The 24,703-nt window shown below is 45.8% G+C and overlaps 1 protein-coding gene across 1 annotated transcript in view; it reads right to left on the minus strand.

The window, feature by feature from the left end:
- The window catches only part of LOC124555848 (structural maintenance of chromosomes protein 4-like), a 68,008-nt gene extending 44,550 nt beyond the window's left edge, over positions 1–23,458 (minus strand). Inside the window, exons 1-3 of the mRNA XM_047129914.1 lie at positions 23,352–23,458; positions 22,825–22,965; positions 22,597–22,747 (exon numbers count right to left, since the gene is read on the minus strand). Of these exons, the coding sequence (XP_046985870.1) occupies positions 22,597–22,747; positions 22,825–22,965; positions 23,352–23,458 (399 nt within the window). The remainder of the gene's footprint in view (positions 1–22,596; positions 22,748–22,824; positions 22,966–23,351) is intronic.
- Between the last annotated feature and the right edge of the window lie 1,245 nt (positions 23,459–24,703).

The raw sequence follows: 24,703 nt of genomic DNA on the forward strand, positions 1-24,703 counted from the left end.
GCGGGAGGATGCGGCATGGGCACCCTGACAGTTCACACAACGAGGAGACGGAGGTGGACAGTCACCCTCATGGGCATCCCTGCCACAAGTGACACATTTAGCCGCATTGGAGCAAGACTGTCGAGTGTGATTGAAACGCTGACACTGGTAGCAGCGCGTAGGTGTCGGGACATAGGGGCGAACAGAAATAACCTCGTAGCCCGCCTTGATGCGCGATGGCAGCTTAACACTATCGAAGGTCAAGAAAAGTGTCCGGGTCGGTACAAGGTCATTGTTGACCTTTTTCATGACCCGATGGACAGCCGTCACACCCTGCTCAGCGAGGAAAGATTGAAGCTCCTCGTCAGTCAATCCGTCGAGGGAGCTACTATAGACTACACCACGAGACTAATTCAAAGTGCGGTGGGCCTCCACCCGGACAGGGAACGTGTACAAGAGTGTGGCCCGAAGCAGTTTTTGCGCCTGAAAGGCACTCTCAGTTTCTAGTAATAAGGTACCGTTACGCAACCTGGTACAAGATTTGACAGATCCGGCTATGGCATCTACGCCCTTCTGAATGACGAAAGGGTTGACAGAGGAAAAATCCTTTCCGTCCTCAGATCGAGAAACTACGAGGAACTGTGGGGCAGGCGGTAGTACTTTTGTCACTGTTGGCTGGTCACGTTTCCGTTTTTGGGTCGAAGTCGAAAGCGATGGAGTAGAATCCATTGGGGAGGAATCCCCCATGATTGCCAGCGTCTCCGATGGTGCGCTCCTTCCTTGTGGGGACCCTCTCAGAGGGCACTCCCGCCTTAGGTGAATGTTTACACCTCAGGTCACACCTCCCGAGAAACAGACGGAGGGACCAATCGGCATGGTCAGAAGGTATCAGCTCAGGCAATCACCCCTCCCCGGGCCTGGCCTTTACCAGGGGGTACGCGCGTGCCTTACATGTCTACCCAGGGCGGGGACTTACGCGTTACCCCGTCACCGGCTACGCGTGCGAACGCGTGGGTCGGCCTTCAGACATGCACAGGGAGGAAGGAAGAAGAGGAAAAAGAAGAGAGAGAGGGAGAAAGAGGACAGACTGTCTCAAACGCCGAGGCGGAGACCAGAGAAGGCAAGGAGAAGAAGGCAATGAGAAGGCAAGGAGAAGAAGGCAATGAGAAGGAAAGGAGAAGAAGGCAATGAGAAGGAAAGGAGAAGAAGGCAATGAGAAGGCAAGGAGAAGTCTAGGGAAAGAGTAAGGAAGACAGTGAAGTGGAGAAGAGCAAGGAAAGGAACCAACAAAAAGAAGGAAGAAACGAGAAGGGAAAAACCAAAGAGACCACGATTATAGGTCGTGAAACCGTCCGTCTCCGGACGCAGGCGCTAACTACCCCCGTGAGGGGGATGGACTCCTTTTAGTCACCTCTTACGACAGGCAGGAATACCTCGGGCCTATTCTAATCCCCGGACCCGCAGGGGGTCTATTCTAGGTAGTTTGCACATGAATACCAGACCACCCACCTGCTCACCAAATCACAGTTAATTTATTGGGCAAAATACAACTTAATCTCTCTTCTAATTAACATTTAAGAAATTCCATACATCATTAACTGATACTGGTCTAATTTCATTTTGTGTGCTTTCTCTCCATTTACTTCTGTGATTACCAATTTGGGACATTCCATATGTTTATATATTTAACTGTAGCCATCCATTTATTAACTTTGATAATGAAAGAGCAGATTTCCTACACATCTTCAGCAGCTTTAGAAGAATCTCTGTTGATAATCGGTCATACAAACCAAGAATTTGATAACAGCATGTGTAATGAATCATCATACTCTAACATTACCTTTTGTTTATAGAGGCAACTGATACCATGATAATCTCTAATCTCGCATAGGTTAAAATTATCTCAGCTGTTTCATTAAAAGAATTCATATGATTTTATATACGATGTATTATATTTCAGACTAAAATGTATAAAAAGGAAATTAATGTGTTACAATCGATGTGTACTAATGGTTAAAATTACTCTTCCTTTAAGAATAATCAAAATCATGAAATTTCTTGTATACTTAAAATTCATATCATCAATTGCACAATCTAACACTAATAATTAAATTCATTTCTGGATTAATTTATGAAACAATGATATATTTTGGCAATGATTCATCTTTTGTCTTGTGAACTCTTTTGCTTTATAAAGCCTTTGGAATATTGTGAGTGCCACAGAATGTAAATAGTGGTGGACATGTCTCTAATGGAAACACACATAGTTTGCTAAACTTGTCACCAACAATGTAATTACTGGTTTTTTGAATGTGCAAATTGTAAATTCAGCATGATTTAGAAGAATGGGAGAACAGGCAACTCTGTAACAGTTATTTTGTAAGCACGAATCTAAGAAATCAAAATTTTCAGGTGCAAGAAAGTACTCTTAGACACGACTGAGCCATCAACAACAACGAGATAATCAAGATAACAAAGATAAGTAAAAAGTTCTTCTTTTGTAATATTACTCCTCTCAAAGTTTTGGAAATTTGTGCAGGGAATGTGACTTTAATGGTGTGTGTGTGTGTCATTTTAAATTCCCCTTGGATTCCAACTATATATATATATATATATATATATATATATATATACACACACACACACACACACACACACACACACACACACACACACACACACACACACACGACTTACCAAATGAAAGTGCTGGCAGGTCGACAGACACACAAACAAACACAAACATACACGCAAAATTCAAGCTTTCGCAACAAACTGTTGCCTCATCAGGAAAGAGGGAAGGAGAGGGAAAGACGAAAGGATGTGGGTTTTAAGGGAGAGGGTGAGGAGTCATTCCAATCCCGGGAGCGGAAAGACTTACTTTAGCGGGGAAAAAAGGACGCGCACACACACACACACACACACACACACACACACACACACACACACACACACACACATATATATATATATATATATATATATATATAGATACAGACACAAGCAGACATATTTAAAGACCTAACGTGGAATGTTTCCCTCTATATATATATATATATATATATATATATATATATATATATATATATATATATATATATATATATATATATTAAATACTGACCACAAAGTTATAATCTAATAAAATTGGCAAATTTTTGGAATACCCAGTATCTTTAAAGATGTAGATATTTCCAAATATTTCATGTGTGCCATGTATCCGCTGTTAATTGAAAGGGATTGGCAGCCTCTCAGACACTGAAGTATCATGAGTTTGCATACATACAAGGCACTGCCTCCACAGACTGTCGATCACAACAAGGACGACAGATGGCAGGACCAGTAACATCAGAGATCTTCCGTGCCAGGGACCTATTTCCTCCACCATGTCACATGTCCAGGACTCGATCAGCATGAATTCCTCTGCACACAGGCTATATAGAGTGGCAAAAGCCAACACATAGGCAGTTCACTCCACTGGAGCTGTGGGACAATTCTGTACCAGCTCTTAGCAGCCCACCAGTCAGAGCCCAGTCGGAAGCCACCACAGTGGGGCCAATAACTTTCCAGCAATTTCCTGAGACATACTTGGCCAACTGTGCCAAATGCTCAGCTCCCATTGTTAGGCATTATCAGTCGCATAGTCTTCATGACTCACTACCTTTATTCACCATGTGTTCCAGGCATATGACTTAGTGCCTGAGAAGTTGTATTATTTTTTCTGTTCCTTTTTCTCCCAGATCACTGGATATTCAGTTTATTTCTCTCATTTTTCCAAGGCTGAACAGCCATTATCTGGACCCTTTGACATGACACAACAAATGTAGCTCTTTCTGTGGGGCATGCAGCAGGTCAAGCAAGGCTTGGTTGCCATGGTAGTGAGCTTTACGCCAGTATTTGCTGATGGCTCTAATCCCCTGCTCAGCTGGACCTCACAGCTACAGGACTTTGTGGCACACCTCTACCCTTTCTCCCTGTTGACAAAGTCAAACCTTGGACGAACTATGGTGCGCACCTTGAGCAGTATTTCCTGGCATATGGTATCTCAGGAGACACCCATCATAGTGTGTTTCTCCTTGACTATTACGGACCAGAGGTTTTCTGCCTCCTTCAACAACTAAAACCTGAATGAGAACCACATGCCCGATCATATGAGGAAGTAAAATTTTGACTCTGAGGAGGACCACATCACTGCAGTGCAGCACAAATTTTTCAGTTGCGATAAGCAACTGGGTCAGTCCAAACAGGATTTGATTGTGATGCTCCAAGGTCTTTGTCAGGAATGTCAGTTTTGGTGTTTCAGCAAATCCTGTAAACAGTCTTATGCTGTGTCTGTCATTTGGGACATGCTCCTGGTACAAGCACTCAATCAGGGGCTTTTGACAGATGTGCTGAAACTGAAAGACCCCACATTGGAGGCTTGTCTTCAGATTGTTCAAGCATTTGACCACTCATTCTTGTATCAGGTTCCATACAAGATCCTTCTTCTATCTATGCAGTCAACCCTACTGCCTGCTACCTTAGCCACACCTGCTCCCTGCAGATTTTCCGCCTATAAGTAAACAGGCATTCCCTGCGTGGTGCACTCCTGCACTAACCATTTCATCACACATTCTCAGCACCATTGCCTATTTTGTCATGCCGCACATGCCTCCTGCACCATGTCGTGCAAAAAACAGAGGTCTGCAGGGCTACCACCAAGATGTGGGTGGTTTCAGCTCAAGTGGACACTTTCCCAATGGAGGAATCAAACATGGTGGCCCCAGAGGTGCTTCACGTCCATGCCAATCTTTCTGTCTGAGATCAACAAATTTCCCTCCAGGTGTTCATCAATGATCACCTTGTTGACTGCCAGATGGACACCAGTTCTACTGCTTCTATCATGTGGAACACCTACCAGCAGTAAGCCTCTCCTCCACTACAACCATTCTCCCAGCATCTCTGCAGTTACAGCAGTGACATAGTGGCAGTCAAAGGAGAGTTCATCATCATATTCCAACGGGCTTCCTTGTTGATACCCCAGGGGTGACAGACATATTAGGACTTGACCTCTTTACTGTTTTGGGACTAGAAATGCACAATTTGACTAGTAGCATACTGCCAGTCATTGACAATCCTTAGTTCCACACTTTTCACGAGAAGTACCATTCAGTGTTTGAGCCTCCTACTACAGGTGTTGTGAGGTTTGAAGCATCTATCACCCTCCTCCAAATAGCCATACCCTACTTTTTAAAGGCTTGGAATGTCCCATTCACCCTTGAGGATAAGTTACAGGTGGAGCTGCAATTTTGCAAGAGCCTGGCATCTTGACAGCTGTTTCCAATAGTTAGTGGGCAACATCCACCATACTGGTCAACAAACTGGATAGCTCCCTCCGAATATGTGGCAATTTCAAGAACATGATAGAAGTGCAATCCACTGTGGATGCTTACTCCATCCCAAAGATATACGAGATTCTTACTGACCTCAAGGATGCATATCTGCAGCTTTCACTGGATCAGGTGTCATACGATTTGCTAGTAATCACCACATCTTTTGGTCTGTTCTACTACAGCCCTCTCCCCTTTCAGACTGCAGGCACCCCATCAATATTTCAGAATATTTGAAACACCTTACATGGGAAGTGCTGGCACAGCCAATGACCTAGATGATATTATCATGGCAGGATGGTCTTCAAAAGGCCTGGCTGGTAATCTAGATGCTCTTTTCTCCAGCCTCTATTCTGCAGATCTTAATTATAATTAGGAGAACTACCAATTTTTTGTTCCATTTGTGGGATAACTGGGACATATCTTAAGCACCTCAGGAATCTGGTTGACGCTGCAGTATGTCCAGGCTGTACAGGACTTACCACCACCAACAATGTCAGGCAACTTTAATCCTTATTGGGCCACCTGAATTAGTATCTGTTATGTCTAGGAAGCCTGCATACTCGGTTCGCTAGACAAACAATCAAACAAACAAGTCATGTTAACGAGTCTTTTTACAATTAATCAAATACAATACTTAACCTTGACAATTACACAGATGTGTCGCAAGCAAAAGGACAACATACGAAGTAATCAGTCTTTGTGGTGACCACTGTTCTATAACTGACAAAAGTCTGTACTGAGCTACTATTGAAGTCACTCTCATTGATGCTGCTATAAAAGTGGCTAATCTTAAAGATGCTATTGAACTGGGCCGCCACTAGTCGGGCATGGCTCTTATGTCCTCTTCACCTAGAGGCCACTGCTGTCATGTTGTCATTCTGGAAGGGAGGTCTGTCAGCATGCAGTTTGCTGATCTCTTCTCACAGCCTTCTCTTCCATGTTGTTCCCAACTGGCGTGCCGGCGCTCACTGTATGCCATAACATTTCTCAATCCCAAAGCGACAGAATGTCATTGTATATGAAGCACGACAATGGGAGGGGAGGCAGGAGCATGGATGCTCTGATGGACCGGAAACTGTGGCTGCAGGGGCGTCAGACTTCCGGTCGTACCCTGCCATCCGGTCTTTGCTCTGGTGGAAATGTCTCCCAGGAAATGTCTAGAAGGAGTGTGTCCAGCTCCAAAGGCCCATACAAAGATATAGAAGGCATCAGCTGCTGCAGTGTGGGTGTATCCAGCTTCATCAGTAGAACAAGAGGATATGGAGGAGGCAAAGAATCTGTCTCCATGGGGTCATCCCACACTGTCATGAAAAAACACTCTGGCAGCTGCTGTGGCTGTGCTGTCCTTGCTATCTGTGAATTTGGGGGAAGAGATACAGAAGGATCACAGTGCACATGACAGTGGCGAAATTGATTGTGATGTTGGTGCTGCAATCCGTCTGGGCCTGAAATGAGATACACACATGTGCCAAGTTGACAAAGGACCTCGCCTCATGCCCATCATCTAAAATCTACAATTGAACTCAATCTGAACAGGCCTTGGAAGGTCTGCACACCACTCTCCTGGCTGTATGTCAGTTTATGAGACTGAAGCCGTTACTTCTCAATCAAGTAGCTCCTCCATTTGCCACACAAGGGCTGAGTGCATCCCTCTTGCCTACAGCACTCGACAGACCAGATGGTCACCCATCCAAGTGTTAGCCCAGCCTGACAGCACTTTGATGATCTGACGGGAACCAGTGTTACCACTGTGGCAAGGCCCCAGGCCCCGCCCATCATCTGCTGCCACTAACATCCCAGAAAAACACAATATGATACAACACAAAGCGATACTTGTGGCCTTCCTTCAGTGCTGGATGCTGCAGAAGATAGTGCAGGGGGAGGAGTGTATGATTGCAGTGGCCATAAAGCAATTCCTTTGGCAATGATCCATGGATGCAAATGATAGGAGGAGAGAAACAGTTGCAATGCTTCATCCCTGATGTTTGCAGAGCAAAGTTTGGCCACCATCTGCTGGCAAAATGTTCTGCTTTGCCATTGGACTGTGGATGAAATGGTGCACTAGTTAGATGCTGTATGCCATTGCATTCACAGAATGTTGCAAATTCATTTGATGTGAACTTAGGTCCATTGTCCGACACTGTGACCTCTGGCAAACCATTGAGGCCAAAAATAGAGGACGACACTTGAACTGTGCTACATGACTTTGTTGAGTTCACTGGCACAGCAAAAGGAAACTTGCTATAAGAGTCAACCACAATCAAGCAGTTAATGTCCCAAAAAGGTCCCGCAAAGTCTATGTGCACACATTGCATGGTGATTACGAGTGAGGCCAAGCAGGGAATTTTTGTGGTCAAGCAGACTGATTTTCCGCACATGCTTGACACTGTGACATAATATGTTCTATTTGGGTGTACATACCCTGCCAAGTGAAGTGTTGACATGCTAACTGTTTCATACAAACAATCCCCAAGTGTCCTTTGTGAAGCAATGCAACACCACTTCTTGCAAAACTTTGGGGATCAATACACATGATTTTCCATTGTCATTTTGAAAAAGAATCACACATTGCTGTGTAGCAAGGCTATGCCTATGTGCAAAGTATAGGTGCATTACAGCATTCATTATGCTAAGCAATGGGTGAAGCCAAGATGTGTGAATGTATTTTAGCAAAATGTTCAAATTGGAATCAGCTTCCATGGCATGTGCAATTTTCCTATAGTGCAGAGGAAAGGATTGAAGCAATTCAGAGCAATGAGCATCAATGTGACACCAAGTTGCAGCAGAAGCATCAAAGTCTGTATCAGAGCCAATTGGAAGACATGAAAGTGCATCAGCATTACCATGTTGAGTATTATCAGATGATACACAATCTTGTACTGGTATTGAGACAACAATGAAGCCAATCTTTGCAATTTATGGGCAGTTCATACAGGAACCACCTTCATCTGATGAAACAAGCACTGCAATGGCTTGTGATTTGTTACTAAGTAGAATTTTTGCCATACAAATAGTGGTGCAATTTGGTGACACCATACACAGTACCCAATGCCGCCAACTCTATTTGTGAATAGTTACACTGAGCTTTAGATAACACTTTCGATGCAAAAACAATAGACCTGTCATTATCACTAAATCTGTGCAAAAGCAATGCACTGATTCTGTAAGAAAAAACGTCAACTTGTAACACAACTGGTTTGTCAGGATCGAAGTTAACCAAGCCTCGATCATTGAGCAATGCAGATTTTAGTTTTTGAAAAGCTTCTTGGCACTCATCTGTACAAACAAAGGGGACATTCTTGCAACACAAATAATGCAATAGAGCTGGGATTTGTGCAGCATTTGGTATGAACTGAATATAATAGTTCATTTTCCATGAGACTGACTGCAATTCTGTGACACTGCAAGGAACTGGCAGATCACGTATGGCTGATAAATGTGACTGAAGAGTATGTACACCTTGACTGTTTATGACATGACCAAGATACTACAACTCAGGTTTAAAAAAGTTACACTCATTCAGTCTACACTTTAGTCCTGCATCAGATAACACATGAAATAAAGCATGCAGTTTTGGAGTGTGTTCTTCAGGTATGAGACTTGCCACAAAAATATTGTCCAAACAGTTTGGTATTTGAGCAGTCAGTTGTTCCAAATGCCGTTGGGAAATGGTAGGTGCAGAAACATTGGAAAAAGGCACACACAAATATTTAAGCAAGCCCAAATAAGTGTTCACAACACACATGCTTTGAGATTTCTCATCTAGTGGTATTTGAAGATATACACTCCTGGAAATGGAAAAAAGAACACATTGACACCGGCGTGTCAGACCCACCATACTTGCTCCGGACACTGCGAGAGGGCTGTACAAGCAATGATCACACGCACGGCACAGCGGACACACCAGGAACCGCGGTGTTGGCCGTCGAATGGCGCTAGCTGCGCAGCATTTGTGCACCGCCGCCGTCAGTGTCAGCCAGTTTGCCGTGGCATACGGAGCTCCATCGCAGTCTTTAACACTGGTAGCATGCCGCGACAGCGTGGACGTGAACCGTATGTGCAGTTGAAGGACTTTGAGCGAGGGCGTATAGTGGGCATGCGGGAGGCCGGGTGGACGTACCGCCGAATTGCTCAACACGTGGGGCGTGAGGTCTCCACAGTACACCGATGTTGTCGCCAGTGGTCGGCGGAAGGTGCACGTGCCCGTCGACCTGGGACCGGACCGCAGCGACGCACGGATGCACGCCAAGACCGTAGGATCCTACGCAGTGCCGTAGGGGACCGCACCGCCACTTCCCAGCAAATTAGGGACACTGTTGCTCCTGGGGTATCGGCGAGGACCATTCGCAACCGTCTCCATGAAGCTGGGCTACGGTCCCGCACACCGTTAGGCCGTCTTCCGCTCACGCCCCAACATCGTGCAGCCCGCCTCCAGTGGTGTCGCGACAGGCGTGAATGGCTGGATGAATGGAGACGTGTCGTCTTCAGCGATGAGAGTCGCTTCTGCCTTGGTGCCAATGATGGTCGTATGCGTGTTTGGAGCCGTGCAGGTGAGCGCCACAATCAGGACTGCATACGACCGAGGCACACAGGGCCAACACCCGGCATCATGGTGTGGGGAGCGATCTCCTACACTGGCCATACACCACTGGTGATCGTCGAGGGGACACTGAATAGTGCACGGTACATCCAAACCGTCATCGAACCCATCGTTCTACCATTCCTAGACCGGCAAGGGAACTTGCTGTTCCAACAGGACAATGCACGTCCGCATGTATCCCGTGCCACCCAACGTGCTCTAGAAGGTGTAAGTCAACTACCCTGGCCAGCAAGATCTCCGGATCTGTCCCCCATTGAGCATGTTTGGGACTGGATGAAGCGTCGTCTCACGCGGTCTGCACGTCCAGCACGAACGCTGGTCCAACTGAGGCGCCAGGTGGAAATGGCATGGCAAGCCGTTCCACAGGACTACATCCAGCATCTCTACGATCGTCTCCATGGGAGAATAGCAGCCTGCATTGCTGCGAAAGGTTTTTTTTTTTTTTTTTTTTTTTGTGGTTTTCGGGCGCACAACTTCAATGGTCATTAGCGCCCTGACTACTCTAAGAATGCACCGCGAGGCACAAGTTGACAACAACAACTAAAAGGGAAAACACAATAAAAGACAGACTGACAGGCATAGGATTAAAAAACATCATCAAATGTCCTTAGCGAGGTGTGTCAAATTGATAAAACAAAGAACACGAGCAGCTGCTCGTGGGTCATCCGCTAAAATGGCATCGAAAGTATTAGGCAGGTTAAGATCGAGGCGCAGTGTGTTAAGATCAGGACAGGACATTAAAATGTGTCTAACCGTCAGCAAGTGCCCACATGGGCAGAACGGCGCCGGCGCGGCCGTCAGCAGATGGCGATGGCTGAACCGGCAGTGTCCAATTCTTAACCTTGCTAAAACGACCTCCTCCCGCCGAGAAGGGCGTGAGGAGGACGTCCAAGCCACGGGAAGAGGTTTTAAGGCCCGAAGCTTGTTGTCGGTAAGTGCAGCCCAATCGGCATGCCACAGCGACACAACGCGCCGACAAATGACCCTGCTAAAATCGGACGAAGGGACACAACAAGAAGCTGTCCGAGGCTGGAGGACCGCAGCCTTGGCCGCGGCATCTGCAGCTTCGTTCCAGGGATACCGACATGGCCAGGAACCCACATAAAGCTAACCGGCGTACCGACGTCCACCAGCTGCTGAAGAGAGCGTTGGATCCGGTGTACGAAAGGGTGAACCGGGTACGGATCACTGAGGCTCTGGATGGCGCTCAGGGAATCTGAGCAGATGACATAAGCAGAATGTCGGTGGCGGCAGATGTAAAGAACAGCCTGGTAGAGGGCAAAGAGCTCAGCTGTGAAGACCGAACAATGGCCATGGAGCCGGTATTGGAAACTTTGTGCCCCGACAATAAAGGAACACCCGACCCCGTCATTGGTCTTAGAGCCATCTGTATAAATGAAAGTCATGTTGTTGAACTTCGAACGAAGTTCCAAAAAACGGGAGTGGTAGACCGAACCGGGGGTGACCTCTTTTGGGAGCGAGCTGAGGTCGAGGTGAACGCGGACCTGAGCCTGGAGCCAAGGTGGCGTGCGGCTCTCGCCCACTCGAAAGGTTGCAGGGAGTGAAAAATGAAGGTGTTGAAGGAGGCGACGAAAGCGAACTCCAGGGGGTAGCAAGGCAGAGACATACAACCCGTATTGAAGGTCAAGAGAGTCGTCAAAAAAGGAACGATAAGACGGATGGTCGGGCATTGACAGTAGCCGACAGGCATACCGACAAAGCAGTATATCGCGCCGGTAGGTGAGTGGCAATTCGCCAGCGTCAGCATGAAGACTCTCTACGGGACTGGTATAAAATGCTCCGATCACAAGTCGTACACCCCGATGTTGTATGGAGTTGAGGCGGCGTAAGATGGATGGCCGTGCAGAGGAGTATACGAAGCTCCCATAATCTAGCTTGGAGCGGACGATCGACCGATATAGACGAAGTAGGACGGTTCGATCCGCTCCCCACGACATACCACTGAGAACACGGAGGACATTTAAAGAACGGGTACAACGGGCGGCCAAATATGACACATGTGGAGACCAGCTAAGTTTCCTGTCAAAGGTAAGGCCTAAAAATTTGATTGTCTCCACGAGTGGGAGAGCAACGGGACCGAGTCGTAAGGACGGTGGGAGAAACTCTTTGTAGCGCCAGAAGTTAATACAGACCGTCTTCTCGGCAGAAAAACGGAAGCCATTGGCGACACTCCAGGAGTAAAGACGGTCAAGAGAACGCTGAAGACAGCGCTCCAGGACACGTGCACACTGCGCGCTGCAATAGATGGTAAAATCGTCCACGAAAAGGGAGCCTGATACATCAGCTGGGAGGCAATCCATTATTGGATTGATCGCGATGGCGAAGAGAGCGACGCTCAAAACTGAGCCCTGTGGCACCCCATTCTCCTGGCGAAAGGTGTCGGACAGGACAGAACCCACACGTACCCGAAACTGTCGATCCATTAAAAAGGAATGAATAAAAAGAGGGAGGCGACCGCGAAAGCCCCATGTATGCATGGTGCGGAGAATGCCCGCCCTCCAACAGGTGTCGTAAGCCTTCTCCAAATCAAAGAACACAGCCGCGGTCGGGCGCTTCCGCAAGAAGTTATTCATAATGAAGGTCGACAAGGTAACCAGATGGTCAACAGCAGAGCGGCGCCTTCGAAATCCACATTGTACATTGGTAAGTAGGCGTCGAGACTCGAGCAGCCAAACCAATCGAGAGTTAACCATTCGCTCCATCACTTTACAGACACAGCTGGTAAGCGAGATAGGTCGATAACTGGAAGGCAAGTGCTTGTCCTTGCCCGGCTTAGGAATCGGGACAACAATAGACTCGCGCCAGCATGCGGGAACATGTCCCTCAATCCAGATGCGATTGTATGTACGAAGAAGAAAACCTTTACCCGCAGGAGAAAGGTTCTTCAGCATCTGAATATGAATAGAATCAGGCCCTGGAGCGGAGGGCCGTGATCGGCCAAGTGCGGTTTCGAGTTCCCGCATGGTGAATGGGGCATTATAACTTTCACAATTCGAGGAGCGGAAGTCAGGTGGCCTAGCCTCCTCTGCCTGTTTGCGGGGGAGGAAGGCAGGGTGGTAATGAGCGGAGCTCGAAACCTCGGCGAAAAAGCGGCCGAAGGCATTGGAGACAGCCTCAGGGGCCACAAGGACTTCATTCGCGACCTTCAAGCCAGAAACTGGGGAGTGGACCTTAGTGCCAGATAGCCGGCGCAGGCTACCCCAGACAACAGAAGAAGGGGTAGAACTGTTGAAGGTGCTTGTGAAAGCAGCCCAGCTGGCTTTCTTGCTTTCTTTAATAATACGACGACACTGAGCACGTAATCGTTTATAATTAATACAATTCGCCACTGTAGGGTGGCGCTTAAAGGTGCGTAAAGCACGTCGACGAGCACGTAAAGCATCTCTACATCCTGCGGTCCACCAGGGGACCGGTACGCGACGTGGAGAAGAAGTAGGGTGAGGGATGGAATATTCAGCAGCAGCGAGAATGACTTCCGTGAGGTGTGCGACCTGACGATCGCAGCTTGTGAAGGTTTGATCCTGAAAGGTAGCCCTGGAAGAGAAGAGCTCCCAGTCTGCCTTGGAGATGGTCCAACGAGAGGAGCACGGAGAGGGAGTATGCTGCAGGAGATGGATAACACACGGGAAATGGTCGCTCGAATATGTATCAGAAAGTGCATACCACTCAAACCGGCGTGCAAGTTGGGGAGTACATATAGAGAGGTCTAAATGGGAATAGGTGTGAGATGTGTCCGAAAGAAAAGTAGGGGCGCCAGTATTGAGGCAGACAAGATCGAGCTGGTTGAAAAGGTCTGCTAACAAGGAGCCCCTCGGGCAGGATGCTGGAGAGCCCCAAAGGGGATGGTGGGCATTGAAGTCTCCAGTTAACAAAAATGGTGCAGGTAGCTGAGCAATAAGTTGCGTCATGTCTGCCCTGGTAACGGCAGATGACGATGGAGCGTAAACGGTACAAAAGGAAAACGTAAAAGTGGGGAGAGTAATGCGGATGGCAACTGCCTGCAGGCCGGTGTGCAACGTGATGGGATCGTAGTAAATATCATCCCGGACCAGCAACATAACTCCTCCATGAGCTGGGATACCTACCACAGGGGGTAGGTCAAAACGCACAGAGGTGTAGTGTGCCAAGGCAATTTGATCGCATGGGCGTAGCTTCGTTTCCTGGAGGGCTACGACAAGCGGACGGTGCAAGCGGAGCAGCAACTTCAAGTCCTCTCGGTTGGAGCGAATGCTGTGAATATTCCAGTGAATAAGTGCCATCGTAAGAAAAGAAAGATGAGAGAAGTGGTCACCTCGAAGGCCGCTTAGGGCCTGGCTTCGAGCGAGCACTGCCGCCGCTATCAGTAGGCGGACAGTCATCGTCCATTGGGTCTATAGGGTCATCGGCCATCTCGGGAGGATGGCCGGGAGGGGGAGCTTCCTCCGCCAGTGAACGGCCAGATGTACGGCAACCAGCGGTGCGGCCAGGCGAAACGGATGACGGCCTGGGGCGGCAGCCGCTGGGTGGCGCAAGAGAAGAAATGCGCCGTGGCGGGGAAGGAGAACTGTGCTTCCTATGCGCCATTTTGGAAGGACGTGTAGTGGAAGTACCGGTCGAAGGCTGTGAGGTCGAGGTACGGAGGAAGTCTGCACGGGATGGTTCCTTCTTGAAGGCCCGTGCATCTGACTTCGGTGTCTTCGTTTTAGCAGAAGCTGAAGAAGGTGCTCGTGTCTGTGGGGTGATGGGAGGAAGAGGAGACGCGATCTTTAGCACTGGCCGAACGGACGACCGTGGTGCTGAAGGTCAGATCGCATGTCTGGGTTGCTACCTCCCGGGTAGTCCGAGGAGAGGCGAGGACAGTACTGTATTTCCCCGCTGGGAGCAGCGTGGGCTTCCTACTAGCCAATAGCTTGCGAGCAGCCGAGGTGGACACTTTCTCTTTGACCCGAATTTCCTGGATACAGCGTTCTTCCTTATAGACAGGACAGTCGCGGGAGGATGCTGCATGGTCACCCTGACAGTTCACACAACGAGGAGACGGAGGTGGACAGTCACCCTCATGGGCATCCCTGCCACAGGTGACACATTTAGCCGCATTGGAACAAGACTGTCGAGTGTGATTGAAACGCTGACACTGGTAGCAGCGCGTAGGTGTCGGGATATAGGGGCGAACAGAAATAACCTCGTAGCCCGCCTTGATGCGCGATGGCAGCTTAACACTATCGAAGGTCAAGAAAATTGTCCGGGTCGGTACAAGGTCATTGTTGACCTTTTTCATGACCCTATGGACAGCCGTCACGCCCTGCTCAGCGAGGAATGATTGAAGCTCCTCGTCAGTCAATCCGTCGAGGGAGTCAGTATAGACCACACCACGAGACGAATTCGAAGTTCGGTGGGCCTCCACCCGGACAGGGAACGTGTACAGGAGGGTGGCCCGAAGCAGTTTTTGTGCCTGAAAGGCATTCTCAGTTTCCAGTAATAAGGTGCCGTTACGCAACCTGGTACAGGATTTGACAGATCCGGCTATGGCATCTACGCCCTTCTGAATAACGAAAGGGTTGACAGAGGAAAAATCCTTTCCGTCCTCAGTTCGAGAAACTACGAGGAACTGTGGGGCAGGCGGTAGTACTTTTGTCACTGTTGGCTGGTCACGTTTCCGTTTTTGGGTCGAAGTCGAAAGAGATGGAGTAGAATCCATTGCGGAGGAATCCCCCATGATTGCCAGCGTCTCCGATGGCGCGCTCCTTCCTTGTGGGGACCCTCTCAGAGGGCACTCCCGCCTTAGGTGAATGTTTACACCTCAGGTCACACCTCCCGAGAAACAGACGGAGGGACCAATCGGCATGGTCAGAAGGTATCAGCTCAGGCAATCACCCCTCCCCGGGCCTGGCCTTTACCAGGGGGTACGCGCGTGCCTTACATGTCTACCCAGGGCGGGGACTTACGCGTTACCCCGTCACCGGCTACGCGTGCGAACGCGTGGGTCGGCCTTCAGACACGCACAGGGAGGAAGGAAGAAGAGGAAAAAGAAGAGAGAGAGGGAGAAAGAGGACAGACTGTCTCAAACGCCGAGGCGGAGACCAGAGAAGGCAAGGAGAAGAAGGCAATGAGAAAGCAAGGGGAAGAAGGCAATAAGAAGGCAAGGAGAAGAAGGCAATGAGAAGGCAAGGAGAAGAAGGCAAGGAGAAGAAGGCAATGAGAAGGCAAGGAGAAAAAGGCAATGAGAAGGCAAGGAGAAAAAGGCAATGAGAAGGCAAGGAGAAAAAGGCAAGGGAAAGAGTAAGGAAGACAGTGAGGTGGAGAAGAGCAAAGAAAGGAACCAACAAAAGGAAGGAAGAAACGAGAAGTGAAAAAACCAAAAGGACCACGATGATAGGTCGTGGAACCGTCCGTCTCCGGACGCAGGCGCGAACTACCCCCGTGAGGGGGATGGACTCCTTTTAGTCGCCTCTTACGACAGGCAGGAATACCGCGGGCCTATTCTAATCCCCGGACCCGCAGGGGGGGCTGCGAAAGGTGGATATACACTGTACTAGTGCCGACATTGTGCATGCTCTGTTGCTTGTGTCTATGTGCCTGTGGTTCTGTCAGTGTGATCATGTGATGTATCTGACCACAGGAATGTGTCAATAAAGTTTCCCCTTCCTGGGACAATGAATTCACGGTGTTCTTATTTCAATTTCCAGGAGTGTATATCTTGCAAATCAATTTTTGAAAAGTAGTGATCAGAACCTAATCTGCCCACAAGATCCTCTGGGCAGGGCAATGAGTAGGTATCACTCACAGTTTGTGGATTGACCACAGACTTAGTCAACACAGAGGTGAATGTGACCTGAAGGTTTGGGGAGAAAAACCAGTGGACTTGCCCATTGACTAGTTTATATGGATGCAGTAGCTCTGCTATCTTGTAATTCTTAAATTTTAGCAGCTGCTTTATCCTGTAATGCAATGGGAACAGTTCTGGCCCAGCAAAATTTTGGCTGAGCATTGTCTTTTGTAGTAATTGTGCCACAAAATTGTTAGCCTTGGCTAAACCTTCAGAAAAGATCTCAGGGAATTCTTCCAACAAGCAGCATTGTCTTTGGCATTGAATGCAGTCACTGACAACACATTGTCCTGGATGTGAAAACCAAACAAATCAAATGAATCAAGGCCAAATACATTCTCACAACCATGTGATTGTACCACAGTGAAAGTCACAGTTCATGCATGCGAGTGATACATGGCAGGCAAGGTACATTTTCCAAGAACGGGAATGTCTTGTCCATTGTAAGCCGTCAGGTGTGTGCTAGTTTTAGACAGGTGTGGAGAGCCTAATAGTTCATGTGTGTTATGATTCAGCAATGTAACAGAGGCATAAATGTTCAACTGAAATTTCACACGTTTTCCACTAATATGCAAGTGAACAAAAAGTTTGTTGGACTGGTATAGCACTGAATAAACTGTTTGATTGCTAGTTTTGCTGATGTCTGCAGCATGCTTTGAATACACTGAACTGGGCCTTGCAATTAGATATGTGTGAGTGGGCAGAATTCTTATGTTAGTTCTGTTGCAAACATATGGATTGTACGCGACCTCTCTTGGTGCAAACATAACACTGTCCTTGTGTGGATGAGCAGTCTTGGCATTTGTGCTGTGAATAGTACTGAGGATATGACTTAATTCCATTCACCTATTTAGAGGACTGTTAACATGTCTTGGCACGCACATGCTGTTGCTGCCTACTGGGCTTGTCATGAGCAAGGGACAACTCAGCCAGACAAATTTGTGGCTGCTCAAATTTATTGTCTGCTATGACACTTGAATCGTACTGATCTAGAATTTGCAGTACATGATGAAATGATGGACCTGACTCTTTAAAAATCTGTTCTCCAAGTTTGACATCAGTTAGATTTTACATGATCGCATCGTGCAACGTAACATCTGAATATAAAGAACCACAAGCACATTTGTATTTGCATTTCCTCATCATACCCTCCAAATCTGTTGCCCACTCACGATAAGTTTGTTTTGACCTTTTCTTGCAATGAAAGAATTTGTGCCTAGCTGCCACCACTTTCACTTGCTGGTTATACGAAAGTTTACTCAGAGTGACGTTAGGGAACAATTTCTGAAAGAGGCAAAAAACTGCACTTCTCACTGATGAAAAAAAGTAATTTAGTTTCACACTATCTGATACTTTGTGAGAAATGATGTGGGCTTCATACTGTGTCAACCGCTTGAGCCATTCCTCTTCTTTCTTTTTCATTAACCTGGTGAAAAGGCAGTATGGCACTCAGAGCTACAGTTGTTGCATGTTTGGCTGTGTCAGGTGTTTGGTTCACCAATAACTGCTGTACCGAGCTTAGAAGGACTGAAATCTGCTGTGTCTGAAACTGCAACATCTGTGTTAGCTGCATTGCATCTATTGTTTGCAGCTGAGGTGCCTGAGCAAGAGAGGGGGGAAGATGGGTTGCTCATTTTGGAATAAGCAAATGCAATAAACAGACAATGCAAGCAATAAAGTAAGTGCCTACAATGCCCACCTGAAAACACTGAATAGAAAAAACACCATAAGACTCCATTAAAACATGTAAACACCCCTGCAAAGAAAAGACAAGGTAGAATTAAGGTGCCAACAAAACACAAAATACCATGGCAAAACAAAACTGTGGCAACTAGTGGATCTGGGTGCAAAATGTGAACAGGTTGTCACTTTGGTATTCATTCACCTCATTGCCAATCTTTTGTCCAGCCTTGTCATCAACTGCATATTGGGTTTGCTAGACAAACAAGTTGTATTAATGAGTTTTATTACAATTACTGAAATACAATACTTAACTCTGGCAGTTACACAGATGTGTCACAAGCAAAGGGCAACACATAAAATAATCAGCCTTTGCAGTGACTGCTGATCTATAACTGCCAATTGGCTGATCTCTCCTCACAGCCTTCTCTTCCCTGCCATTCCTGACTGGCATGCTGGTGCTTACTGCATGCCGTAACACTATTGTACATTCATTTCCCATGCTGCAATGATAGCTGCTCCACTGCAGCATCTCTTATGCAAGAAGATGGCATGGCACTGGCATAAGACATGTGACTGTGCTTTCTAGGCCTTTAAGTGGGCATTGCTTCAACCACCTGTGATGGCTTACGATCCATCACTTCCTATAGTCATTGTGGTCGATGTATCTGATTATGGTGTGAGAATCAATGGAGTGGAAGGACAGGTTGCCTTCATTGACATCAGCCCAATGCAACTATGATGATGGCAATGATGATGATGATGATGATGATGATGGGTTTATGGGGTGTTCAACTGTGCGGTTATCAGCACCCTTATGAAGTCCCAATTTTTTCACACTCCAATTCTTTACACAGTCCAGTCTAGCCACCGTCATGGATGATGATGAGGAGGAGGAAAGGATAAGGACAACACAAACACCCAGTCCCCGGGCAGAGAAAATCCCGAACCCGGGACCCAGTGATCCAGAGGCAGCAATGCTAGCCACTAGACCACGAGCTGCAGACCCAATGCAACTATGAACAAATAGAAAAAGAAGCTCTGGCTTGTCTTTGCCTTAACAAAATACCATGACTGTCTATGGTGGTCATTTTACCATATTGACTGACCACAGACTTTGGCTCACCACCAACAATGGGTTCAGATTCTACACCTGCTACATTGGGGCATCGTACTGACTGAATTTCTGGTGCGGCAGAAAGTATATTGGATCAGGATAGACAGTAACATTGCTGCTTGGTGGATACCTGCACATCTTGCCGGATCAAACAAGCAGCCCCACCAAGATGCTGTTTTCTGTGGCTGGAGCCAATGACACGATGGTCATGACTCCACTTGGATTTTGCACACCTTTTTCCTCGCCATATTCATAGTTCATCCTGATCGCCCAGATGTCTTCTATGCCACCTCAGCATGTGATTCAAGCCTCGACCCACACCTTCATGATTGAAGGTCAGCCAGAAACAGTTGTCATAGCCAATGGGCCTCAGTTTACATTCATCAAGGACACATCCTTCTGTGAGTCCAATGGAATTGGTCTTGTCCACACAGTGCCTTTCCACTGGGCATCCAATAGTCTGGTGGAGCAGTTTGTTTGAACATTTAAGAATCAGCTATCAAAGCTTCACCATTCCCACTCTCTTGGTGATGCTCTCTCCACCTTTTTGGTCTCCTATCTATCAACACCACAGGAAGGGACCAGTCCAACTGAACGACTCCATGGATGGCTGCAGCGATTATTTCTTTCCCTCCTCCACCCACAGCAGCCACAGGAGCCTGTACCACATGGTCTTTCAGACACTTTCGCATCCATGATGATGTCTGGGTCCTGACATTTCACAACAAGGCCACTGTTGGACTCCGGGAGTAGTGACATAGCAGTTGGGATGGGCAATGGGTCACAGTACAACACATTGATGGTTTGCACTGTTGCAGACATCTGAACCAAGTCTGCCACAGGATACCACCATTGGAAACTTACACAGACTCAGGACTTTCTCATGTTGAGGTTCATCTGCACCACAGTGGGACACTGTGGTCCCTTTTTCTCCCAGTACCCTGCCCTCTGCCAACACTGATGAATGTCAACTAGAGTGCTTGGGACCCACACCCTACAGGGGGCCCTGCTGACACCATGGAAATCAACAATGACTGAAATTTACTACCATCTCTCTCTCGTACCCACCATTACCTAAAGGGAAGACACTGAGGCATCAAGGGTTTGCATATGTACATGATAATATTGCCTCCCCAGACTGCATTGATCACAAAAAGGGCAACAGATGCCAGGACAAGCACCACCAGAGATCATCCATGCCAGGGACCTACTTCCTCCACTGTGCCATGTGTGCAGAACTGGATCAGCTTGAATTCCTCCATGGCCAAGCTATATAGGGCAGTACAAGTCAAAACTTTGAAAGTTCGGTCCACTGGAGCTATGGACCAATTCATACCCTGGCTCTTAGCAAAACATCAGTCAGAGTCTGCTCAGAAGCCAACACAGTGGGACCTATGACTTTACACTAACATCCCAAGATGTACCTGTTGGCCAACTATGCCAAAATCTTAGTTTCCATCATTAAGGATTATCAGTGGCATAGTCTTCACATCCCACTACATTTATTCACTGCGTGTTCCAAGCATACACCTGTTAGTGTCTGAGAAGTATTATTATTTTTATTGAAAAAAAGTTTTCCTTTGTTATTAAATGTCTCCACTGCAGTCATAATAAACATTTGTTCTTGTTTACCTGTATTTGTTATTTCTTATCAAGCATCTCCCAATGTGAGATATAGCAATGTGCCTTTTCTTGGTCAAGGATTATGTCAGTGAGGTATTATTTACATAGGTGATACAAGAAGAAAGATTAGTATTTAATGCCCTGTCAATAATGAAGCTATTAGAGGCAGATCACTATCTGGGGTTGGGAAGGACGGAAAGCTAAATAGAGGTACCAGCTACTCCCAGCTTAAACAATTTAGATAAAATGTGGGAAACCTCTAGATGACTATATGGTACATTCTTCAGCAAGTATGTTCAGTTTACTATCACTGACCAGAGGAGGGTCGCACCTCTGGTTGACACATAAGAAGTGAAATGTTTCCCTTTTCCAAAATCCACAGAAGGTGGTTACTGATCATCCACTCAGTAGTATTTCCACGTAGATAATGCTGATACTGGTTGTGGTGATAAAGGAAAACTTGTTTTGGTGCATGGCAAAATTCTTCAGTGCCCATCAAATGTAAAGTGTAATATGAAAATAACTCACTCTCACGATGTGGCATGTGTGTGAACATACAATTAGAATTAGTGTTCTGACAAAAACTTTCTATATGGATAAATGTAAATAGGTCTGTCATTCAGGAGCAGTTTTCTTCTTTGCATAATAGTACAACACATTAGACTGTGGACTGATAAAGGTATATGGACCACACTGCATCTGTGTAAACAACTATTGTAATAAGTTGCATCACTAAGAAAAAGCATCTGTAGCAATATGGGGGTTGAATCTTTTTCCACAGTATGCTTTACAAGATGTAGATTAAGCTTGATGCTTCCCGGAATACTAGTTATGAGTATCATCATAATACTACCAGTATGGAAACATCCTGAGTGAACAAATTGTTTCCTAAGAGACCAGTCTCTGGTGGACTACCGTTCACATTATTACTTTTCTCACTTAACCTATGCCTGGATCATTCTTGAACATCATCTTGTCCAAGGGCATTTGCCCTCACTAGCCATGTGCATTATGCAAGGAAATCAATAAATGCAATTTGCAATAAACCTTTCATATTCTGTCATTTCCTCCATGGCAGCTTGAGTGATTTTCTATGCAAGGTCAGGCAAATTTTCTGGCATTGTCCAGTTAGTTTCCTTCAATAGATTATGTGGCATAAGCTCTCATAGTGTTTCATAGGGAAGAGAGACATACGACTTGAAACAAACTAATAGTTCCATTTTGAGTTATGTTATCTATTTAATATTATGAAACATTTTTATAATATAACGAATTTTTCAAGGAATAACCCAGTAAAATTAGGATGGACAAATTAACAAGTGCAACTTACATTAAGGTGAAAGGTTGATTCTTAACTTAGTTTATACTTTTGTTCTATACAAGAGAAATTATCAGTCACCTGTTTTTTCTCATCTTGCAGCAATTCATTCATTCTTGCCTGCTTCTCTGCAGCTGCTTCAGCCTCTGCTTTCAGGCCAGCACCTTCATTATTATAACTTCCAGACTTTTGGTTCAACTTGTCTTTTTTCATTACCTGCTGATCTCTCTCTCTGTAAAATTAATTAACTTTAACAAAAAACAAATTCAATTATGTTTAACCTGTTAATTAATAATATTGAATACCTACTGATTTAATTCATCAATATTTTCAAGTAATTTCTTTTTTTCTTTTTGAATGATTTCTGCTTGTGACAGTTTCTCTCCTAGCAGTCTCTGAAGTTCAGACTTCTCTTGTTCTTCTTTATCAATTAACTCTTGATTATCTTTTCTGCAAAGAGGAACATTATTAATGTATTTGCATAACTTCTGATCACTCGTGGCTAATGGTGTGCTTAAGGAACAGAAACACTCCACCTGCTCACCTCACTGTGTATGATCTAGTTCAAGAAGAAAAAGACTCTGGCATGTTTTTAATTTATTGCATAAACATGGTTAAATATCTAAATCGAACTACAATATGAAAGGCAAAAGGGAAACAGTTGTACATAAACATTCAAAATAAGCTTGAGGAAAAGGTTGGGTAGCCAAGATTACAATGCAGCAAATACTAAGCCAAGAAACTTCAAAAAATTGTTTGAATACAGAATAATATTAAGTAATGTTAATTTTGGTAAATTAAAAGAATGAATAAGACCAACTGAAATAAACACAAACCTTTTTCTCAAGATGTAAATTGAAACTATTTTTGCAGTCTGGTGTTTCACACTTTTAATGTCAACTGTAACTGACAGGCCATGTGAGGTGAGAAGTAGAGGAATCATCCGCAAGTAAGGTGGAGTTTGTATAGGGTTTCCCAACAGTTGATGACAGTGTTCATTGCTACTGTAAGTAAAGTGATTCTTAAATCATGCTCTAGTCTGGAAATGAGTTCTAGACTTTATCTGAAATACCATATTACAAGCAACAACCATACAAAGGCAGGGGGAAGACCATGGAATCTCTGTGCATGTAAGTGGGCAATGTCTTTTTTTTTTTTCCCCCTCCATCACGTGGTGGTGGAGGCATTTTTAATATTGAAGAAGATACTTAAAAAAGGTTGCTTACAGAGGAAAGCCCAGCTATTAGAGCTAGTTTATGAATGTTAGATTAATATTCTCTGAGCTCATTGCAGAAACAATTAAACTTCTTCTTCTTCCAAGGTGCAGTTAAGATAAGAGTTGCTCATCCACACTAGCATTTTCTGGGCACAGCAGACAAGGGTAATACTAATGCAGCAAGGTATGTTGAATGCATTTCATGTAGTAGTTAGCATTGCTGGGTGGTGTGCTGTGGGTCACCAGTTTGAACCCAACCACTGGCAATTATTTGTTATTTTGTATTCATCCATTATGGAAAGGTCTTGTGTTTGTATAGTCTGTAACATTCAATGGTGTTATAAATAGCCACACTTTTCATCCGGGGCTTGGTATTATTCTGGCTGTATGTTGATTTTCATAATAAATGTGCTTTCATTGCTGCGTGTTACACTTCACTGATGACTCTGCTTTCACATTTGGACTCAGTTCTAAGAATGTCATTGCTTGGTGGAGACACTGGATAATTCCAAACATCTACATCAACATAGCTTTTACATTGCCTGTCTGGAGCTATCACCTAAATCAACAGGAACAGAATACAAACAGTACTTCATTCCCAATGGCCATATATTCAGGAGAAAATGGATTCCAAATGAGCAGCAAAGTCAGCAGCATGCTGGGGATCCATCAGTGCTTCTCTGGAGATGCTAGTCAGGGCATGACTAGATTTGACTGGGTCACAAAATGCTACAGGTGGGATGACATGATGTGATGGCAAATGGGTACTTTTACTTTGATGGTACAATCCAGCAGTCGCTCAACCGTAATGAAGAGAAGTTCAATAGCTGTGATGAATTCCAGGTTGAACTGAAGAAAATGTTTAATGACAATCAGCAGCAAGTCCACTTAATGTAAGAACAACTGAAGAACAGGGCTCATCTTCGTGGGGAAACAACACAGACCAACCTACATAATATTTTAGCCTTATAT

This window comes from Schistocerca americana, chromosome X (genome assembly GCF_021461395.2).
Source record: "Schistocerca americana isolate TAMUIC-IGC-003095 chromosome X, iqSchAmer2.1, whole genome shotgun sequence".
NCBI classification, from domain to species: Eukaryota; Metazoa; Arthropoda; class Insecta; order Orthoptera; family Acrididae; genus Schistocerca; species Schistocerca americana.